Source organism: Zophobas morio, unplaced genomic scaffold (assembly GCF_036711695.1).
Source record: "Zophobas morio isolate AGI-343-1 ecotype UQ-CSIRO unplaced genomic scaffold, CSIRO_AGI_Zmor_V1 ptg000008l, whole genome shotgun sequence".
Lineage (NCBI taxonomy): Eukaryota > Metazoa > Arthropoda > Insecta > Coleoptera > Tenebrionidae > Zophobas > Zophobas morio.
This window is the reverse complement of record NW_026972113.1, coordinates 15,269,351-15,288,771: the sequence shown is the minus strand read 5'-3', so window position 1 is coordinate 15,288,771 and position 19,421 is coordinate 15,269,351. Positions and strand designations below refer to the sequence as shown.

Sequence of the window (19,421 nt, the reverse complement as noted above, 5' to 3'; positions counted from 1 at the left end):
TACAAATTTTACTTTGCTTAAATTTTTTATTCATTTCTGAATAATAAAAAAAAACCGAACGATAGAGAAATCAAAATATCAAAACACATTGAAAATTTAAAAATTCGGAAGATTACAAAAAAGAAAAATCTGGGAATTGAAAAAGTGAGAAATCGAAAAATCACAAAAATTTAAAAACCCGAAAAATCAAAATTTCGAAAAATTGAAAACTTAGAAAATCAATAAACTGAAACATCAAAAAAGAGAAAAATCTAAAATTTAGAAAATTGAAAAAGTAAAAAATTGAAGAATGGAAATATTGAAAAAATAGAAAACTAAAAACCGAAAAATTGAAGAATCGCAAAAACTAAAAATCTAAAAGTCGAAAAACAGAGAAATTGAAAAAGAGAAGAATCAAAGAATTGAAAAAAAGAGAAATGGAAGTCGAAAAATCGTCAAATCGAAAACTTACAAAATTTAAAAATTGAAAAATCGAGAAATCAGGGAGTGGAAAAATAGAAAAACCAATTGCTCGAGAAATTTTAAAATTAGAACTTTAGTAACGACAAAAATAGAAAAATTGAAAAATTCGCATATTGAAAAATTGAAAATTTAAAAAACATAAAAATCGGAAAATCAATTAATTGAGAAATCTAAAAATTTAAACTTTAGGAACGCCAAAAACGGAAAAATAGAAAAAACTGAGGAATCTAAAAATCTAAATTTAAAAAATTGAAAAAGCAAAAAATCGAAAAGTTGAAAAATTGAAGATTCGAAATATCGAAAAATGAGAAAACTGAAATATCGGAAAATTAGAAAACCTAGAAATCGAACTGCCGAAAAATCGAAAACCGAAAATTTGAAAAATGAAAAAATAGAAACCTGAAAATCGAAAAATTGTAAAAACTGAAAACAGAAATCGAGAAATCGAAAAATTTATTGATCGAGAAATCGAAATTAATATAGAAGTGCCAAAAATTCAAAAATTGAAGAATTGAAAAACTAAAAAATCGAGGAATCGAAAAATGGAGTCATCGGAAAAATCAAAAAATCTAGAAATTGAAAAATCGTCAAGGCGAAAAATCGAAAAACCGAAAATTTAAAAAACTGAAAAATTGAAAAATCGAGAAATCCAGAAGTCGAAAAACCGAGAATCGGAAAAATTGAAAAATCGAAAATTTCAAAAACTGAAAAATAGAGAAACTGAAAAATCGAGAAATCAAGACGTCTAAAAATCTAGAAAAAGGAAACATTAAAAAGGGGGAAAATCTAAAAACCGAAATATCGAGAAATCAAAACATCAAAAAATCAAAAACCTGAAAAATCGAAAAATTGAAGCATTGAAAAACTTGACAAATCGAGAAATTGAAAAATTAAAAAATCGGAAAACCTAAGCCGGAAATCGAGAGATCTAAAAATTGGGAATTTAAAAAACCATACAATAACATCAAAAAATTGAAAAATCGAGAAATTGAAACATCTAAAAAATCGGAAAACCTAAGCCGGAAATCGAGAGATCTAAAAATTGGGAATTTAAAAAACCATAAAATAACATCAAAAAATTGAAAAATCGAGAAATTGAAACATCTAAAAATCCAAAAATTGACAAATCGGAAAATTGAAGAATTGAAAAAACTATAAAATCGAGAAATCAAGAAGTCGAAAAATCCAGAAATGGAAGAATTCAAAAATCGGAAAATCTAAAGGCCGAAAAATCGAGAAATCTAAAAATTGGAAATTTGAAAAACCAAAAATCTAAAAATAGGAAAATTGAAGAATTGAAAAAGGGAGGGAATTGAAAAACTGAAAAACCGAGGAATCGAAAAATGGAGTCATCGGAAAATCAAAAAATCTGGAAATTGAAAAATCGTCAAACCGAAAATTTAAAACTGAAAAATTGAAAAATCGAGAACTCAAAACGTGGCAAAATCCGAAAATCTAAAAGACAAAAAATAGAGAAATTGAAAATCTAAAAAATCGAAAAATCAATTAGTCGATTTTTTTTTATTTTAAATTATTAAATTAATAAATAACTAAATAATCGAAAAATCTACAAATAAAAAATTTTGAAACGCCAAAAATTGAAAAATTTCTGAATAATTAAAAAAAAATGAAAAATCGAACAATCTAAAAACCGAAATATAGAAAAATCAAAATATCAAAACACATTGAAAATTTAAAAATTCGGAAGATTACATAAAAGAAAAATCGGGGAACTGAAAAACTGAGAAATTGAAAAATCTCAAAATTTAAAAACCCGAAAAATCAAAATTTCGAAAAATTAAATACTTAGAAAATCGATAAACCGAAACATCAAAAAAGAGAAAAATCTAAAATTTAGAAAACTGAAAAAGTAAAAATTGAAGAATCGAAATACTGAAAAACTGAAAAAATAGAAAACTAAAAATCGAAAAATCTAAAAGTCGAAAAACAGAGAAATTGAAAAATAGAAAATCAAAGAATTGAAAAAGAGGGAAATGGAAGTTGAAAAATCGTCAAATCGAAAAATCGAAAATTTACAAAATTTAAAAATTGAAAAACTGAAAAATCGAGAAATCAAGAAATGGAAAAATAGAAGGATCAAAAAATCGAAAAATCTAAAAGCCGAAAAATCGAGAAATCGAAGTCGAAAAATAGAAAAACCAATTAATCGAGAAATTTTAAAATTAAAACTTTAGGAACGCCAAAAACTGAAAAATAGAAACATTGAAAAACTGAAAAATCTGAGGAATCAAAATCTAAAATTTAAAAAATCACAAAAAATACAAAATCGAAAAGTTGAAAAATTGAAGATTCGAAATATCGAAAAATCGGAAAACTGGAATATCGGAAAATTACAACACCTAGAAATCGAACTGCCGAAAAATTTGAAAAATCAAAAAATAGAAACCTGAAAAATCGATTGGTCGAGAAATCGAAATATAGAAGTGCCAAAAATTCAAAAATAGAAAAATTGAAAAAGGGAGGGAATTGAAAAAACTGAAAAACTGAGGAATCGAAAAATGGAGTAATCGGAAAATCAAAAAATGAGGAAATTGAAAAATCGTCAAACCGAAAATTTAAAAATCGAGAACTCAAAACGTGGCAAAATCCGAAAATCTAAAAGACAAAAAATAGAGAAATCGAAAATCTAAAAAATCGAAAAACCAATTAATCGTTTTTTTTATTTTAAATTATGATTAAATTAATAAATAAGTAAATCAATAATCGAAAAATCTACCAATAAAAAATTTTGAAACGCCAAAAATTGAAAAATTGAATAAATATAAATTAAAAAACCGAAAAATAACATAAAAAAATTAAACAACCATAAATTGAAAACACGAGTAATCGAAAAATAGAAAAACTGACAAATCGAAAAACCGAAAATTTTAAAAATTGAAAAATCAGAAAGCTGAAAAATCAAACACTGAAGAATTGTAGAACTGGAAAATTGAGAAATCGAGAAGTCAAAAAATGGAAAAATCTAAAAGTCGAAAAACCGAGAATTGGAAAAGTTGAAAAATCGAAAGATTGAAACACTGAAAAATCGAGAAATCAAGGAGTCGAAAAATCCAGAAATGGAAAAATTAAAAAATCAGAAAGTCTAAAAGCCGTAAAATCGAGAAATCTAAAATATTGATGTGCCAAAAATTTTAAAATTTTCAATCGAAGAATTGAAAAACTGAAAAATCGAGAAATCTAAAAATAAAAAATTTTGAAACGTTAAAAATTGAAAAATCAAAAACTAATAAATCTATCATTGAAATAACCGAAAAATAAGATAAAAATTTGAAAAATCGATAAATTCAAAACTTGAGTAATCGAAAAATAGAAAAATTGACAAATCGAAAAACCGAAAATTTTAAAAACTGAAAAATTGAAAAATCGAGAAATCCAGAAGTCGAAAAACCGAGAATTGGAAAAATTGAAAAACCAATAATTGGAAAAATTGTAAAATCGAAAATTTCAAAAACTGAAAAATCGAGAAATCAAGACGTCTAAAAATCCAGAAAACGGAAACATTAAAAAAGGGGAAAATCTAAAAACCGAAATATCGAAAAAATGAAGCATTGAAAAACTGACAAATCGAGAAATTAAAAAGTGGAAAAATCCAGAAATTGAAAAATTAAAAAATCGGAAAACCTAAGCCGCAAAATCGAGAGATCTAAAAATTGGAAATTTAAAAAACCATAAAATAACATCAAAAAATAGAAAAATCGAGAAATTGAAACATCTAAAAATCCAAAAATTGACAAATCGAAAAATTAAAGAATTGAAAAAACTATAAAATCGAGAAATCAAGAAATCGAAAAATCCAGAAATGGAAGAATTCAAAAATCGGAAAATCTAAAAGCCGAAAAATCTAAAAATTGGAAATTAGAAAAACCGAAAAATAACATCAAAAAATCGAAAAACTGACGAATCGAAAAACCGAAACTTTAAGAATATGAAAACCAAAAATCTAAAAATAGGAAAATTGAAGAATTAAAAAACTGAAAAATCGAGGAATCGAGAAGTTGAAAAATGGAGTAATCGAAAAAACGATTGATCAAGAACTCTAAACATGTAAAATTTAGAAACGCCAAAAATAATAAAAATCATAAAACCTGAATTTCGAAAAATAAAACAAAATGGTCAAATCGAAAAAATCGAAAAACTGAAAACTCAAAAATCTGAAAAATGGCACGGGTAAATTTTATTAACGATTTAATATGTATCTAATAACTTAAAACGTTTGCAAGATTTTTTTATTTAAACTGCGAAATGTTACTATACCTATAATTTTGAATTTTTTCTCAAAAACAGGTTGTCCGACTATAAGACACTTGAACAATGCTATTATTAACAACCTACCGTCATCGATCGAGCTCTCATCCGATACCAAAATCATGTCCTCGTAATACGTAGTCGAATCCGATTGGCTGAACGTGTCCCCCTCGGGCGGGTCCAACCGCTTCAAGGCACACGCCTTCCCGTAACTGACGATGGCAAGATAAAAAAGGAAGTTGTTCAAAGGGGCGGCGCCTAAAACGCGCGCCGCTCGTTGCAAAGCCGTGAATTGGCCCATTATGGCCAACGGGGCGGGTTCAATCTAGAAAACACCAATCACCACGAGCCACCCACTTAAACGAAAAACAGTCACCTGTCCGATGCTTCCCGAGCCTGCACAGGCCTCCAGATGGAGATCTTCGAAAAGCTCGGTCAACAACGAGAGTGCTTTGGTTGCTATGGCGACCGACAAAACCCCGAACGACTGCTGGAATTTCTGCAGTCCCGATCGAGCCGAACTGCAGTCACGTGACTTGCACGGACTCCTCCCCTTGTCTTCCCTATCCCTAATGTGAGTACTTTTTTCGGCCGCAGTGCTCACAGTTAAGTGTGCTTGTAAGCCGGACACGAGTACCCAGGCACCGGCCAGCAGGTGGTTTTGATACACCTACAACGATCGCTATACAGGGTGCCCAACAAAAAAATTGTATACTTACGTAACCCCCCGCTCGCGTCGAATTTCTAATAACGCCCCCTATATAACAATACATGTTTAAAGCTTCTTCTACGAGAGTCACAGCTTGGGTCTCAAAATCGTCTTCTTTGATCCCGGTTTGCGACTGCTGGGCTGAACATTTCGGAGAAATGACAGCCGCCGCCGCCAAGATGGCGCTGGCGGCGGCTTGACTCACAGCGCAGTGTAACACAGCCATACTCAACGTGGATAACTTATCTAGTTTGCTGGGTGTGAGCGGTTCAAGAACGGGCAGATTGATGGCGGAGAGGGCCAACTTGATTTCGGAGATGTTAGTCGAAACACTATGGAAACGATCGTGCACGTTTACACTATAAGTCGTTTTCCGATTACCTACCTGTTCTTTAAAACCGCAGCTTCTGATTGGTTAGTGGGGATGCTGAACGGTTTCCCCGCTAGAGCCTCTTCTACTTTGGTACGCGCTTTCTTTATCGATTGCAAACTCAGGCACAGCTCGACGAGGGTGTCGCCGGCTCGTAAAGCTTGCAAGCTTTCGGTGTTTGTTTTTAAAAAGAGTTTCTACAAAGAAGATAGCTGTGTATGGAAAAAAAATTAAAAAAAGACGGTTTACGTTTATTTCAGAAGTGGGATCGCTGCCGGAAGGGACTTCAGTCGCGGTCGATACAGCAGACACGCTGTGGTCCGACGTTGTGGTGTGACCATCGCGTAGCGGTAGAGTTAGTTGCTCGAAGATGTCCATCGAGAGATCGGTCCGCGTCTTTGGGGATTCTTGCTTATTTGGTGCATCTTTTTCAGCACCTAAAACAAAATGTTTTATTAAACGCCCGAATACGGGTCTGCTCGGCGTTTGGCGACTGCTAAGCCTGAATCGAGAGTCCGTAATCTATTAGAATTTTTATTTTTGACGTCGGGTCCTCAAAGAATTGTACAACGTTTGTCTTGGACTTTTTTTTCTATTTTTAATAATAATTGACATATAGAGACCCGCTCTTAGTGACTCACCCTGTATATTTCGTGTCATTTTATGTGAATTTCGCTATAATATTTGAAAAATATTACTTAAAATTAAAAAAATAACTAAAGTAAGCACACAGTCCTTGACATCTCATTAACTACTAGAGATAGATCAAAGTTATACAGAGTATTCTGCTTTTGAGGCATAACACTCGTTTTTTATTTAATGAAACGCCCTATATATTTTTAGACATTCTGTTGGCTCTTCTTGGACTTAGAACCATATTTTATTTTTGAAATTCCGAAGCGATGTTGCCACGTTTTTCCAATTTTCTTGCCAATTTTCAAAACTTAATTTTATTTACATATTAATTATGACATTTCATTAATCAGTAGAGCTAGAGATAAAAAAAGTGTAACGTTATATAGGGTGTTCTAATTTTGAGAAACAATACACAAATTTGTTTTTTTTTTAATGAAACGCACTCTATATTTTTAGACTCTCTATTGGCCTCCCTTGGACTTAAAACCATATTGCCATAGTATTGAAATTTTCGAAATTTTCTTGTCAATTTCTTGGAATGCAAAAGACCACAAAAATACCCAATAGTATTATTTTTAACATCTGTAATTTAGAATTTTTTGGAAAAATTATATGTTCTGGTATCAATAAATTTGAACTACATATACAGAGTGTTCATAAAAAAGGACAATAATATCATTTTCAAATGTCGATATTATTTTGTCACACAGAATTGTGAATTTCATTCACAAAAAGAATAAAACAACAGGACGATTCTAGTAAAATACAGGCTCTTCTAGATGGGGAAAAAATTTGATTTTTTTTATACATATTTATACAACAATCAAGTGCGAATCTTTATTTATGTTCCCACAAAATATTGTAGTCCAATTTTTAAAATAATCTACGATTTTTTTGTGAACCTTTATAATGCTACAAAATTTCAAGAAAAATGGAATAACTTGCCAAGTCGTTTAGTTTTTTTTTTTATGAAACACCCTATATATTTTTGATACTCTATTGGGCTTCCTTAGGCTTAGAAACATTTTTTTTTAATCCCTTGCAATATTGCCACGTTGTTTCAATTTTCTTGACAATTTTCAAAAATTCACAAAGAAAAAATCGCAATTTTTAAACACCCGTGTTAGAATATTTTGCAATATCAACAAATGATCTTCATATACAGAGTGTTTATAAATAAATTGTAAAATTTAGAAATACCAAAAATTGAAAAACAGAACAATCCAAGAATTGAAAAATTGAAAAATCGAAAAACCGATTTTAAAAACATAAAAAACTTTTAAAAACTGAAAAATCGAAAAATTGAAGAATTGAAAAATCGAGAAATCCAGAAGTGGAAAAACCAATAATTGGAAAAATTGAAAAATCGAAAATTTCAAAAACCAAAAATAGAAAAACTGAAAGATCGAGAAATCAAGAAGTCTAAAAATCCAGAAAAAGGAAACATTTAAAAAGGGGAAAATCTAAAAACCGAAATATCGAGAAATCAAAACATCAAAAAATCGAAAACCCGAAAATTGAAAAATTTGAAAAACAAAAACCTGAAAAATCGGAGAATTGAATAATTGAAAAACTGACAAATCAATAAATTAAGAAGTGGAAAAATCCAGAAATTGAAAAATTAAAAAATCGGAAAATCTAAGCCGGAAAATCGAGAGATCTAAAAATTGGGAATTTAAAAAATCAAAAAATTGAAAAAATGAGAAATCGCAACATCTAAAAATCCAAAAATTGACAAATCGGAAAACCGAAAATTTCCAAAACTGAAAAATCGAGAAATCAAGAAGTCGAAAAATCCAGAAATGGAAGAATTCAAAAATCGGAAAATCTAAAAGCAGAAAAATCGAGAAATCTAAAAATTGGAAATTTGAAAAACCGAAAAATCGAAAAACTGACAATTCGAAAAACCGAAAATTTAAGAATTTGAAAATTGGAAAAGTAAAAAATCGAAAAGTTGAAAAATTGAAGATTCGAAAAATCGTAAAACTGAAATATCGGAAAATTAGAAAACCTAGAAATCCAACTGCCGAAAAATCGAAAACCGAAAAATTGAAAAATGAAAAAATAGAAACCTGAAAATCGAAAAATTGTAAAAACTGAAAAACAAATCGAGAAATCGAAAAATTGATTGATCGAGAAATCGAAATTAATATAGAAGTGCCAAAAATCCAAAAATAGAAAAATTGAAGAACTGAAAAAGGGAGGGAATTGAAAAACTAAAAAATCGAGGAATCGAAAAATGGAGTCATCGGAAAAATCAAAAAATCTAGAAATTGAAAAATCGTCAAGGCGAAAAATCGAAAAACCGAAAATTTTAAATTGAAAAATTGAAAAATCGAGAATTCAAAACGTCGCAAAATCCGAAAATCTAAAAGCCAAAAAATAGAAAAATCAAATATATCAAAAATCGAAAAATCAATTAATCAATTTTTTTATTTTAAATGATTAAATTAATAAATAAATTAATAATCGAAAAATCTACAAATAAAAAATTTTGAAACACCAAAAATTTAAAAAACTGAAAAATTGAAAAATCGAGAAATCCAGAAGTCGAAAAACCGAGAATTGGAAAAATTGAAAAACCAATAATTGGAAATATTAAAAAATCGAAAATTTCAAAAACTGAAAAATCGAGAAATCAAAACATCAAAAAATCGAAAACCCGAAAATTGAAAAATTTGAAAAACAAAAACCTGAAAAATCGGAATTTGAAGCATTGAAAAACTGACAAATCAATAAATTAAGAAGTGGAAAAATCCAGAAATTGAAAAATTAAAAAATCGGAAAATCTAAGCGGGAAAATCGAGATCTAAAAATTGAGAATTTAAAAAATCAAAAAATTGAAAAATGAGAAATCGCAACATCTAAAAATCCAAAAATTGACAAATCGGAAAACCGAAAATTTCCAAAACTGAAAAATCGAAAAATTGAAAAACTGCAAAATCGAGAAATCAAGAAGTCGAAAAATCCAGAAATGGAGGAATTCAAAAATCCGAAAATCAAAGCAGAAAAATCGAGAAATCTAAAAATTGGAAATTTGAAAAACCGAAAAATCGAAAAACTGACAAATCGAAAAAACGAAATTTTAAGAATTTGAAAATCAAAAATCTTAAAAATCGAAAAATTGAAGAATTGAAAAACTGAAAAATCGAGGAATCGAGAAATTACTAAAATCAAAAAATCGAAAACTTGTAAAACAGAAAAATCGATTAATCGAGAAATCTAAATATGTAAAATTTAGAAACGCCAAAAAAATATCGTAAAGGTCAAATCGAAAATTCGAAAAATCCAATGTCCATATTTCAATTTTTTCAAACAGAACAGCCTGTATTTCATTCACAAAAAGAAACAAAAAAAGGGCGATTTTTTTTGTGAGCTATTATAATACAAGAAAATTGTAATAACTTGCCAAGTCGCTTAGTTTTTTTTTTTATGAAACAAACTATACATTTTTGATACTCTATTGGGCTTCCTTGGGCTTAAAAGGATTTTTTTGTATTCCCTTGCAATGTTGCGACGTTGCTTCAATTTTCTTGACATTTTTCAAAGATTCAGAAATAATAAAAAGCCGCATGATTCGGTGTGAAAAAACTAATACTAAATTTTTATTTTTATAAACACTGTATTGTATATTAAGAGCTAATTTTATTTATACCGTAGTAAAGTGCGGATCTTTATTTATCTTCCTACAAAATATTGTAATCCAGATTTTAAAAATAACCCTGCTGCGATTTTTTTTGTGACCCATTAAAATGCCAAAAAAATGTCAAGAACATTGGAATAATTTGGCAACGTCGTTCAGTTTCTTTTGCATAAAACTCCATATATACTTTTAGATTATTCGATTGGTCTTCCTTGGGATTAGAACAATTGTTTTTAATTCCGATGCGATGTTGCCACGTTCCAATTTTCTTGACAATTTTCAAAGATTCACAAAGAAAAAATCACAATAGTGTTATTTTTAACACCTGTGTTACAATATTTTATGGAGATTGTAATGCAGATTTTAAAAATAACCTTGCTGCGAAAATTGGAATAACTTGGCAACGTTGCTTAGTTTTTTTTAAGAAACGCCCTAAATATTTTTAGATACTCTATTGGTTTGAAACCATAAATTCCGATGCGATGTTGCCACGTTATTCCAATTTTCTTGACAATTTTTAGCAAGACAAGTATTCACAAAAAATCACAATAGTGTTATTTTTGACACCAGAGTTACAATATCTTATGGAAAGATACACAGAGGCACGTGCTTTGTTGCAGTAACAATAAATTAGAATCCTAATATACAGCGTGTTTTTTAACATTATATTAAGACAAAGTGTGTAGATTCGCTTACGTCTCTATTAAAATTTGGAATAACGTGGCAACTGCGCGCTTATTGGCACCCTATATACAGGATTCCAGGAAGTACGACGAACTTTTTCTGAAATAACCGATTTGTCCGTTCTATTTTGGGACAATAAACAATTCAATAACTTTGAGGTGACGTCATCAACTTTCTAGAGCGGAAGAGTAAATAAATTTGTTCAGTGACGGTATGAATGTCAAATAAGACTTGTTATTGTTTTATAATACTTCATGCACAGGTGATGGACGTTTAGAAAATGATTTAAAATGTGAATAAAAAAATTCTTGTGCACGCCTCTGTACCGTCTTGCCACTCACCTGGAGGTGTCGTGTTGGTGTGCTGAGGTAGATTTTCTCCTTTCATAGTGTTGACCAGAACTGAGACTTCGGCTGTCGATAACGGACTAGTTCCTATACACAACACTTTCACTGCATTTAAGTAAATCTCGATTTGAGCACTGTTCTGGTTTGAATCACTAGCATGGGACTGAAGGCAATTGATTAAATACTTGAGCAACACCCGGCATGCCGCACTCACAGTGTCTATCTGGCTCACAGGCACTGGACAAAAAAAAAATTAGAAACACTTCTAGTCTGCTCCTTTTTCTATAAATACAGAAAGGTTATACAAGAGGAAAAAAACAAGAGCCATAAATATTAATACAACAAACAATCGCAAATGCGTAAAAAACTCAAGAGTGACTTTCTCCACTCTTCTAAATGTGGGTTCAATGTGAAAATAATTACCACCTTAGATGGGAATGGTGTTTTATATAACCCGTGGCGGAAATTCGTTCCACAATGAACCCTCACCGTGGCCGCTTCAGCCCTTGTTTTTATCACCGCGGCGCAAAAACGCAATTAGACCGGAGTTGGACCTAACCAAGAAGAAAAAATGGACCCCTTTACTCACATTTGCTAGTACAAGAACTGATATAATCCGCTGACAAGACAACAAAGTTGTCATAGAACTTCTTGTTATTCTCTTTGTGGCGTAGTATTTCAGCCTCGCTGCAACAAAAACCCGTATAAACATAAAACGGCCCAATTCCATTATCTCCTTCATGTCGCTGGGTCATAGACAAAATTGCGTATTATCACTAGCACCCGCCGCTCACCCCCTCGCAATCAAACTCCGCCGGACTCACCATTTGATAATTGTAGAGCACAGTTCGATTATTTCCGTGCGGTTTGAAGTCTCATAATGCAAAGATAAAAATGGTTTTAACACCGAAGACCACTCCACTCCGCCACTGCTAGCGGCCATTGTGTCTGCCATTTGTAATTCACTGAGCAATGACAAGTGGATTTTGGGGACATTTCGCGTTCGAGACAGCGGCGGTTGGCAGCGCGCCGGCTGGAAAACCCGAAATTCGCCGCAAAACGAGAATTTTCACACCGGGAAAGCGAAGCCGATTTTCCAGGCAGGGAAAATCCTACCTGAGACGCCGAAAATCAGCGCGGACTGTCATTCGCGCCGACGTCGGACACGCAGATGGCGACACCGGCGTTATTTACAACTCCGCCATAGCAACGGAACTAGTGAGATGTCATTTTGACACAAAGTAAATTTGTTTTATTTGCTGATTGTATTTATCGCTTAATTTGTTAAAAGAGAACGCCTGATTAGCGAGTGCCAATTTTCGATGTGCCAGGACCCCAACGATTCCCTCCAGCGAGGTGGGTGCCCGGATTCGGGTTTTCCTCAAGTGTGTGTTTTCCTGTTGTAGATGGCCACAGCTCTGTACAATGATAAAGACACCTCAGACGAGCTATGGAAGGAGTGCGCCAAGTGGCTCACGAGGTGGGGGATGCTGCGGAGCGACCACCGGGCCAACTGGCCGGACGCGTGTATCGCAGACCTAGCAAACATACTCAGAGATGGGGTGCTCCTGTGCAAATTGCTCAATAAAGTGGATCCAGGATGCATCGACATGAAGGATGTCAACTTAAAGCCAACAATGGCTCAAGTACGGTCAATCACCACATAACCCATCATTCTAAATTAATCTTTCCAGTTCTTGAGCCTTCACAACATCCAGCTGTTTTTAAAAGCCTGCGTGATTTCATTCGGGCTGAAGGAGCACGAACTTTTCGATCCTTTGGTGCTTTTTGAGTTAACCAATTTCCACAAAGTATTATGTACACTCTCAAGGTTCTCCCTTTGTACCAAAGCACAACAAGGGGGCATAATGTAAATATTTACGTTTATATTTAAGCGTTTTGTTTTCATGTGTTATCTCAGGGGGTTTCAAGCTCACAAGGTTAAAACTCAAGCAGATGACCTCATCTACCAGAGCCTCAAATCAGTGTAAGTAAATTTTCATTTTTAGTTTTGATTTTTTCAAACTAACATAAATGGGTTTATTTGGGTTTATTCAAGGTTAACTCAATAAATTTTTAAGTGTCTTTAAAACGCGCGCAATAACGGGAGAAATAACGTAAATTCCTCAAACATAACGTGAAAAAAATTGTGAAAATGTGCTGCTTTTGTACTAGTAATCAGTTGATCTAATGTAAGTCTTTTTTTGATAACATTTGATTTAAGTAATTTTTTACTATAAATATGTACCATATGATCGAAAAAAAGCCTCTAGTAGGCCATGGAATTTGTTTTTACTACTTTCGTGTTTCCTGGACGTGTCACGGCCTCTAGAGGTTGACAAAATAGGTCCCCCGTTTCCGTCTGTCGTCTGCGTCAACAAAAGTAAATTTTATTGCTTTAGGCCAGTTTTTTTAATAAAAACGGAACGAAAGTGTAGGTTAGAAAAAACACCCCTACAATACGAGCGCAGCGAGCACGTTCAAGTTTCTTTTTTTTTTTTTTTTGTAGAGTATAAATATATTTTTTTTTGTTAATAATTTAGTCTCTCAAGGAGAGCAGTGAAATATTTTTAATAAAAAAAAACAGAAATTAAGAGATTGAGAATTTGAGAAATTGAAAAATCGAAAATTTGAAAACTCAAAAATTAAATAATTGAAAAACTGACAAGTCTAAATTGAAAATCAAAAAATTAAAAAAACGAAAAATTGTAAAATAATTGAAAAACTAAGAAATAAAGTTCTAATAGCAAAATTTAAAGAATCAAAAACTAAAAAATCTAAATTGGAATCGAAAAATCAAAAATTGAAAAATTGAAATTTGTAAAAATTAAAAACCGAAAAATCCAAAAATGTAAAAATTAAATAATCAAACAATTAAAATGAGGAATAATTGAAAAACTCGGAAATCAAAGTTTGAAAAAACGAAAAACTGAAGAATTTTAAATGGAAAATAATTAACCGAAAATCCAAAAATTTTGATAATTGAAAAATCGACTAATTGAAAATTGAAAAACTGAAATTTCTAAAAATTAAATATAATCGAAAAATCCAAAATAAAATTTTTCAATAATTAACTGAAGAATAAAAAATTTAATAATTTAGGAATGAAAATTCTAAAAATTAAATAAAATGGAAAAATTGAAATTAGAAAAAATTGAAAAATTTAAAAAGCGCAAACGGAAACTGGAAAGTTTAAAATGGAAAATCAGTAATAATTTAAAAAACAAAAATTCAAAAGTCAAATGAAATACTGAAAAATCAAAAATAGAAAATCAGTAATTTACTGAAAAAACAGATTTTTAATAATCCAAGAATTGAAAATTCTGAAAATTAAGTATTCAGAAAATTGAAATAAAAAAAAAAAATTTGAAAATTTTGAAATCACCTTTCGTGGTTATTGGAAAAGATATCGTTACGATTTCAGATTTGTAACTGACGGAAGTTTATCTACAATTGACACCAATTGTCAGTCGATTGAACCAATTGTACCAATTTTTTTGGAAAATTTTTGAAAATTTTGAACTCACTTTATGTGTTTTCTAGAACAGATATCGTGACCGCGACTTTAAATTTGTAACTGGGGGAAGATTATGTACATTTTGATACAAATTTTCAGTCGATTGAACCCATTTTAGCAATTTTTTTGGAAAATTTTTGGAAATTTGGAATTCAGTTTTCGTGTTTATTGGAACAGACGATTTCAGATTTATATTTTGATACCAATTTTCGGTCAATTGAACCCATTTTAGCCATTTTTTTTTTTTGAACATTTTTGGATATTTTTAGGATTTAGGATTTGTAATTAACAGAAGATCATTTTCAATTTGACACCAATTTTCGGTTAATTGAACCAATTTTAGACATTTTTTGGAAATTTTTTAATTCGTGTTTATTGGAACAGATGTCGTGACGGCGATTTGTGAGTTGTAATTAGGGATAGATGATCTACAATTTGACACCAATTTTTAGTCGATTAAATCATTTTAACATTTTTTTTTGGAAAAATTTTGGAATCATATTTTACTTTTATGTCAATATTTTTTTTGAAAAGGTAAAAAAAGGGAAACGGAAAAATATAAAATGGAAAATCAGTAATAGTTTAAAAAACAAAAATTAAAAGCCGAAACATAAGAAGAGAAATAAAAAACCGAAAAAATGTAAAATAAGGAATAATCGAAAAACAAAAAAATCTAAATTGCAAAATAAGCAATTAATCCAAAAATTGAAATTTGTAGACATTGAAATAAAAAAATCGGATCATTAAAAAATAATTGAAACCTCAAAAATTAAATACCGAAAAATCGAAAACTGTAAAAATTAAATAATCAAACAGTTGAAATAAGGAATAATTGAACAACTTAGAAATCTAAAATGGAAAATAATTACCCGAAAAATCAAAAATTGAAGAGTTGAAAAAGTGAAATTTGTACAGATTAAATCATGGAAAAATTGAATTAAAAAAAAATTTCAAAATTTCAAAAAAACGATATAAACCAAAAAATGGAAAATCAGAAAATCACTAATGTATTTAAAAATCCAAGCATTGAAAATTTAGAAAAAAGTCGAAAAATTGAAAAATAAAAATTTGAAAAACGTAAAACTGAAAAATCCAAAATGGAAAATCAGTAATAATCAAAAGATTAAAAACCGAAAAATCGGAAAATGTAAAACTTAAAAATTAAATAATCGACAAATTGAAATAAATAATAATTATAAAACTAAGAAACTGAGACATTCAAAAAACACAGTTTGAAAAAACGAAAAACTGAAAATCTAAACCGGAAAAAAGCAATTAACCGAAAAATCAAAAGCTAAAAAGTTGAAAAAGCCAAATTTGTACAATTTAAATCATCGAAAAATTAAAAACCGGTAAAATTGAAACTTGCAAAAATTAAAAAAGCGAAAAATTGAAATAAGAAATCTTTGAAAAACTAAGAAATCGAAAAATTCAAAAATCAAAATTTCAAAAAAAAAGAAAAGTAGTATACATTCTTATTAATTATTATTTTTTGAGGAATGTTTTCGATCATATGGTATTAAACCAGTCAAATTCTACATCATATAACTGTATAATACACAGTTGAGCTCGTTACATTTTTTTACATTTCGGATTTCAATCCACAAATACATAACGACCAAAGTAGGCACCCGAGAAAGGTCCGACTACCACCAATCCCCCTCTATCCCTGTAAATAACCACCTACCCCAAAACAGAGACGTCCGCTCCAGCGTTTGCGAACCCAGCTGGTTGCAATTCACGATCCCCTGTCCAAGACCCGAGGACCACGAAGAGGAGATTTACGACGATCTGTGTTACGTCACCTTCTCGACCTGCCTGCCAGAGGTTCGCATAAAATCCAACTCCAGGCGTAGACTTTTCTCACCCGTTTTTGATTTCTTTGAGTTAGTAGAATCACTTATGCATGGCTTTGTTTTTTTATTTCTGTAGCGAACCACCATCCAATGATAGAGGAATGAGTGACCCGATTTATGACACCGCGAGCGAGGAGATTTATCAGGATTTGTGCGTCGTGCGCATACCGTTCGAGGTACCATATTTTTTTTTTTTTTGAGTTGCACACTTTTAGCTTTTTTGGTGTGTTGGGGGTGTGAATTGTGGTGACTAAGGAGGGTGGTTTTTAGCTGCAACCCACGTTCGAAAAGAGGGATTTCGTGATTAAGGAGTTGTTGGACACGGAGAAGAATTACGTGGAGGTGTTGGCTAAGTTGAAGAGGAATTTTATGCAGCCGTTGAGTAATCAGATGAAGCAACAAGATCATGAGAGGGTTTTTTATAAAATAAATGTGTGTGGGTTTGTTTTTTTTGGTGGCTAGAGTGACGTGGAGGGTTTTAGGAACTGCACGAAATTCATTCCGAGTTTCATCGGGAGCTTAAAAGGTTTAGGGATCCGATGAATAAGCTGAGTTTGATTTTTATGAGGTGGAGGGAGAGGTTTTTGGTTTATGGAGGCTATTGTGCTAATTTGACTCGGGCGACAAATTTGTTACAAGAGTTGTGTGATAACGATGAGAATTTTAATGCAACCGTGGTGGTAAGTTGTTCTTAGTCTTGAAGGGTCTAAAATGATAATAAAAACCTAGGCTTATGAAAAAGAGGACAATAATGGGAGGTTTAAACTCAGGGACGTCTTATCAGTCCCTATGCAAAGAATTTTAAAGTATCATCTTCTTCTACAGAAGCTTATCGAAAATACTGACCATGTAAGTAGTCGATTCGTCGCTGACGTTGTTTTACATTTCGGATTTCTGTATGTGTTGTGTAGAACCATGATGAGTATAATGACCTGACGCGGGCCCGAGAAGCCATGTTGGACGTGGCCGGATTTATAAACGAAGCCGCTCGCGATAGCGAGCACTTGGAAGTCATACATAACCTCCAAGAAAACATCGGTGAATGGGATAGGTCGCCCTATCACCGCTTAACCAACTACGGTAGACTGATCAAAGACGGCGAACTCAAAATCAAAGCTCACGACGATCAAAAAATCAGAAACCGATACGTGTTCATCTTTGATAAATGTATTTTAATTTGTAAACAGCTCAAGGGTCAACAGTTCGCTTTCCGTAACATAATCAACATAAGTGAATATCACGTGGACGAGACCCATAATAGGGCCATCCTGGGTCGGGACGCCCGATTCGGGTACAGTTTCCACTTGGTGAAGAACGACAACGTGATGGTGTATACCGTCTTCGTCCGGTCTATAGAGTTGAAGCAGCAGATGATCAAAGCGATCAAAGACGCACTGTAAGTGTTTGCTTGGTTCGATATAGTGAGTCAAGGTGTTTCGATAGGGACAACATCCATCCTCAGGCCATCAAGCGCACGAACCACTCGTTCGAACTGACGACGTTCGACGAACCCGTTCAGTGTTTCCATTGCTCAAAGTATTTAAAAGGGTTGATCTATCAAGGGTATAGATGTTCGGTGTGTAACATAGGGGTGCATAAGCAGTGTATAGCACAGTCGGGTCGGTGCGGGACTCACAGTCACCACCACTCAACGTCGTCAGTGGAGTCGGTGACGAACGGAGTGGACGCCGGACTTCGAGACAAGTTATGGTTCGTAGGCGAAATGGATAGAGCCCGAGCCCAAAACGAGCTAGAAACCAGAGAAAACGGGACTTTTCTAGTGAGGATAAGACCCCAGAGTGAAGAAAAGGACAAGTACGCGCTCACGCTCAAGTAAGCTCGACACTTCTTAAAACACCTGCCGCATATTGATCTTTCAGAACCAACGACACCGTCAAACACATGAAAATCTGCAACACAGACGAACAAGAACGCAAGTACTATCTATCCTTATCGAAATTCTTTAGTAACATAGAGGAACTAGTGCTCAACTACCAAATCAACAGTCTACGGGAAAACTTCGAAAAGTAGGTGTTTGGGTTCGGTCTAGTCCGCACTGTAAAACGATGTTTTAGACTGGAAGAGAACACGAAATTGCTGTGGCCTTATCGACAGCTTCTCGCCACCGCGATCCGGAGCTTCGACCCCACCGACCACTGCCACTTGCCACTCAAGGAGGGTCAGACGGTGTACGTCATCGGCAAAGAGGGGTACCGGGAGGGGTGGTGGAAGGGGCGCAACGAGCACCTCCAGAGCGGCTTTTTCCCGAGCGTGTTCGTGCGGGTGGAGGGGGAGGCCCGGTTCAACACTAGTCGGCATTTCGCGCAGTAGTCGGGTGCCCGAGTCGTGCATTACTTGCCAGTGTTACTTTTTTAAGTGTTTATGGATGTATGGCAAGTGTATTTGTGCCATTTTGTATCAATCCTGCGATTGTCTAGTATTATGATGTGTCAAACTCAGCGCACGCGCATTCCGGTGGGGAGGAGCTAGCGCCTGATTGGCCGATGGATCTATCACGCAATTTTACTGTGAAACGCTCTCTGTACACTTTTCTGTCCGTCACAAAATCAACGAATTGACAGTTACTACTCCCCGTTTTAGAGTATCTGTTGTTAAAAGGAAAAGTATATTTTATTCTAGAAATATTAAATGGAGATAATTTGTTATCTTAAATGTATGTTTAATAAATGAGTATTGTTTATGTGTTTGACTGTGGTGACATGGCCAACGCATTTTGAAGAATTGTGATTGGTGGAAGAAAAAAGTTTGGTTTACAAACGTGTCAAAGGTAGCAAAATTAGCAATTCCAAGAAGAAATAATGAAATTTTATTAAAATTACGCATTTCAATAACTATAGAAATTTTGCACCTACTTATGATTACTAGACAAAAATTGGTATAAATTGCTTCTTTGAAAAATTTTAATTTTTG

The 19,421-nt window shown here is 32.6% G+C and overlaps 2 protein-coding genes across 3 annotated transcripts in view; one reads left to right on the top strand and one right to left on the bottom strand.

Annotated features, from left to right (window-relative positions):
- LOC135125449 (E3 ubiquitin-protein ligase UBR4) overlaps window positions 1–12,254 on the bottom strand; it is a 45,885-nt gene extending 33,631 nt beyond the window's left edge. Inside the window, exons 1-8 of the mRNA XM_064051085.1 lie at window positions 11,942–12,254; window positions 11,707–11,804; window positions 11,112–11,354; window positions 6,057–6,244; window positions 5,823–6,004; window positions 5,448–5,769; window positions 5,105–5,398; window positions 4,816–5,053 (exon numbers count right to left, since the gene is read on the bottom strand). Of these exons, the coding sequence (XP_063907155.1) occupies window positions 4,816–5,053; window positions 5,105–5,398; window positions 5,448–5,769; window positions 5,823–6,004; window positions 6,057–6,244; window positions 11,112–11,354; window positions 11,707–11,804; window positions 11,942–12,072 (1,696 nt within the window). The 5' untranslated portion in view covers window positions 12,073–12,254. The remainder of the gene's footprint in view (window positions 1–4,815; window positions 5,054–5,104; window positions 5,399–5,447; window positions 5,770–5,822; window positions 6,005–6,056; window positions 6,245–11,111; window positions 11,355–11,706; window positions 11,805–11,941) is intronic.
- Window positions 12,255–12,266: 12 nt separating this feature from the next.
- Window positions 12,267–19,191, top strand: LOC135125451 (protein vav). Of its 2 annotated transcripts, XM_064051087.1 has the most exons (13): window positions 12,267–12,358; window positions 12,409–12,473; window positions 12,524–12,763; window positions 12,812–12,987; window positions 13,039–13,104; window positions 16,332–16,461; window positions 16,761–16,922; window positions 16,973–17,170; window positions 17,220–17,339; window positions 17,402–17,886; window positions 17,934–18,323; window positions 18,371–18,517; window positions 18,566–19,191. In XM_064051087.1, the coding sequence occupies exons 3-13, from the start codon at window positions 12,524–12,526 to the stop codon at window positions 18,819–18,821; spliced, it is 2,370 nt and encodes a 789-aa protein (XP_063907157.1). In that variant the 5' UTR covers window positions 12,267–12,358; window positions 12,409–12,473; the 3' UTR covers window positions 18,822–19,191. The 2 variants fall into 2 exon arrangements, with proteins under 2 accessions (XP_063907157.1, XP_063907158.1); XM_064051088.1 differs by lacking the exon at window positions 16,332–16,461 and adding an exon at window positions 16,567–16,666 and having other exon boundaries at window positions 12,267–12,473.
- The last annotated feature ends 230 nt before the right edge of the window (window positions 19,192–19,421 follow it).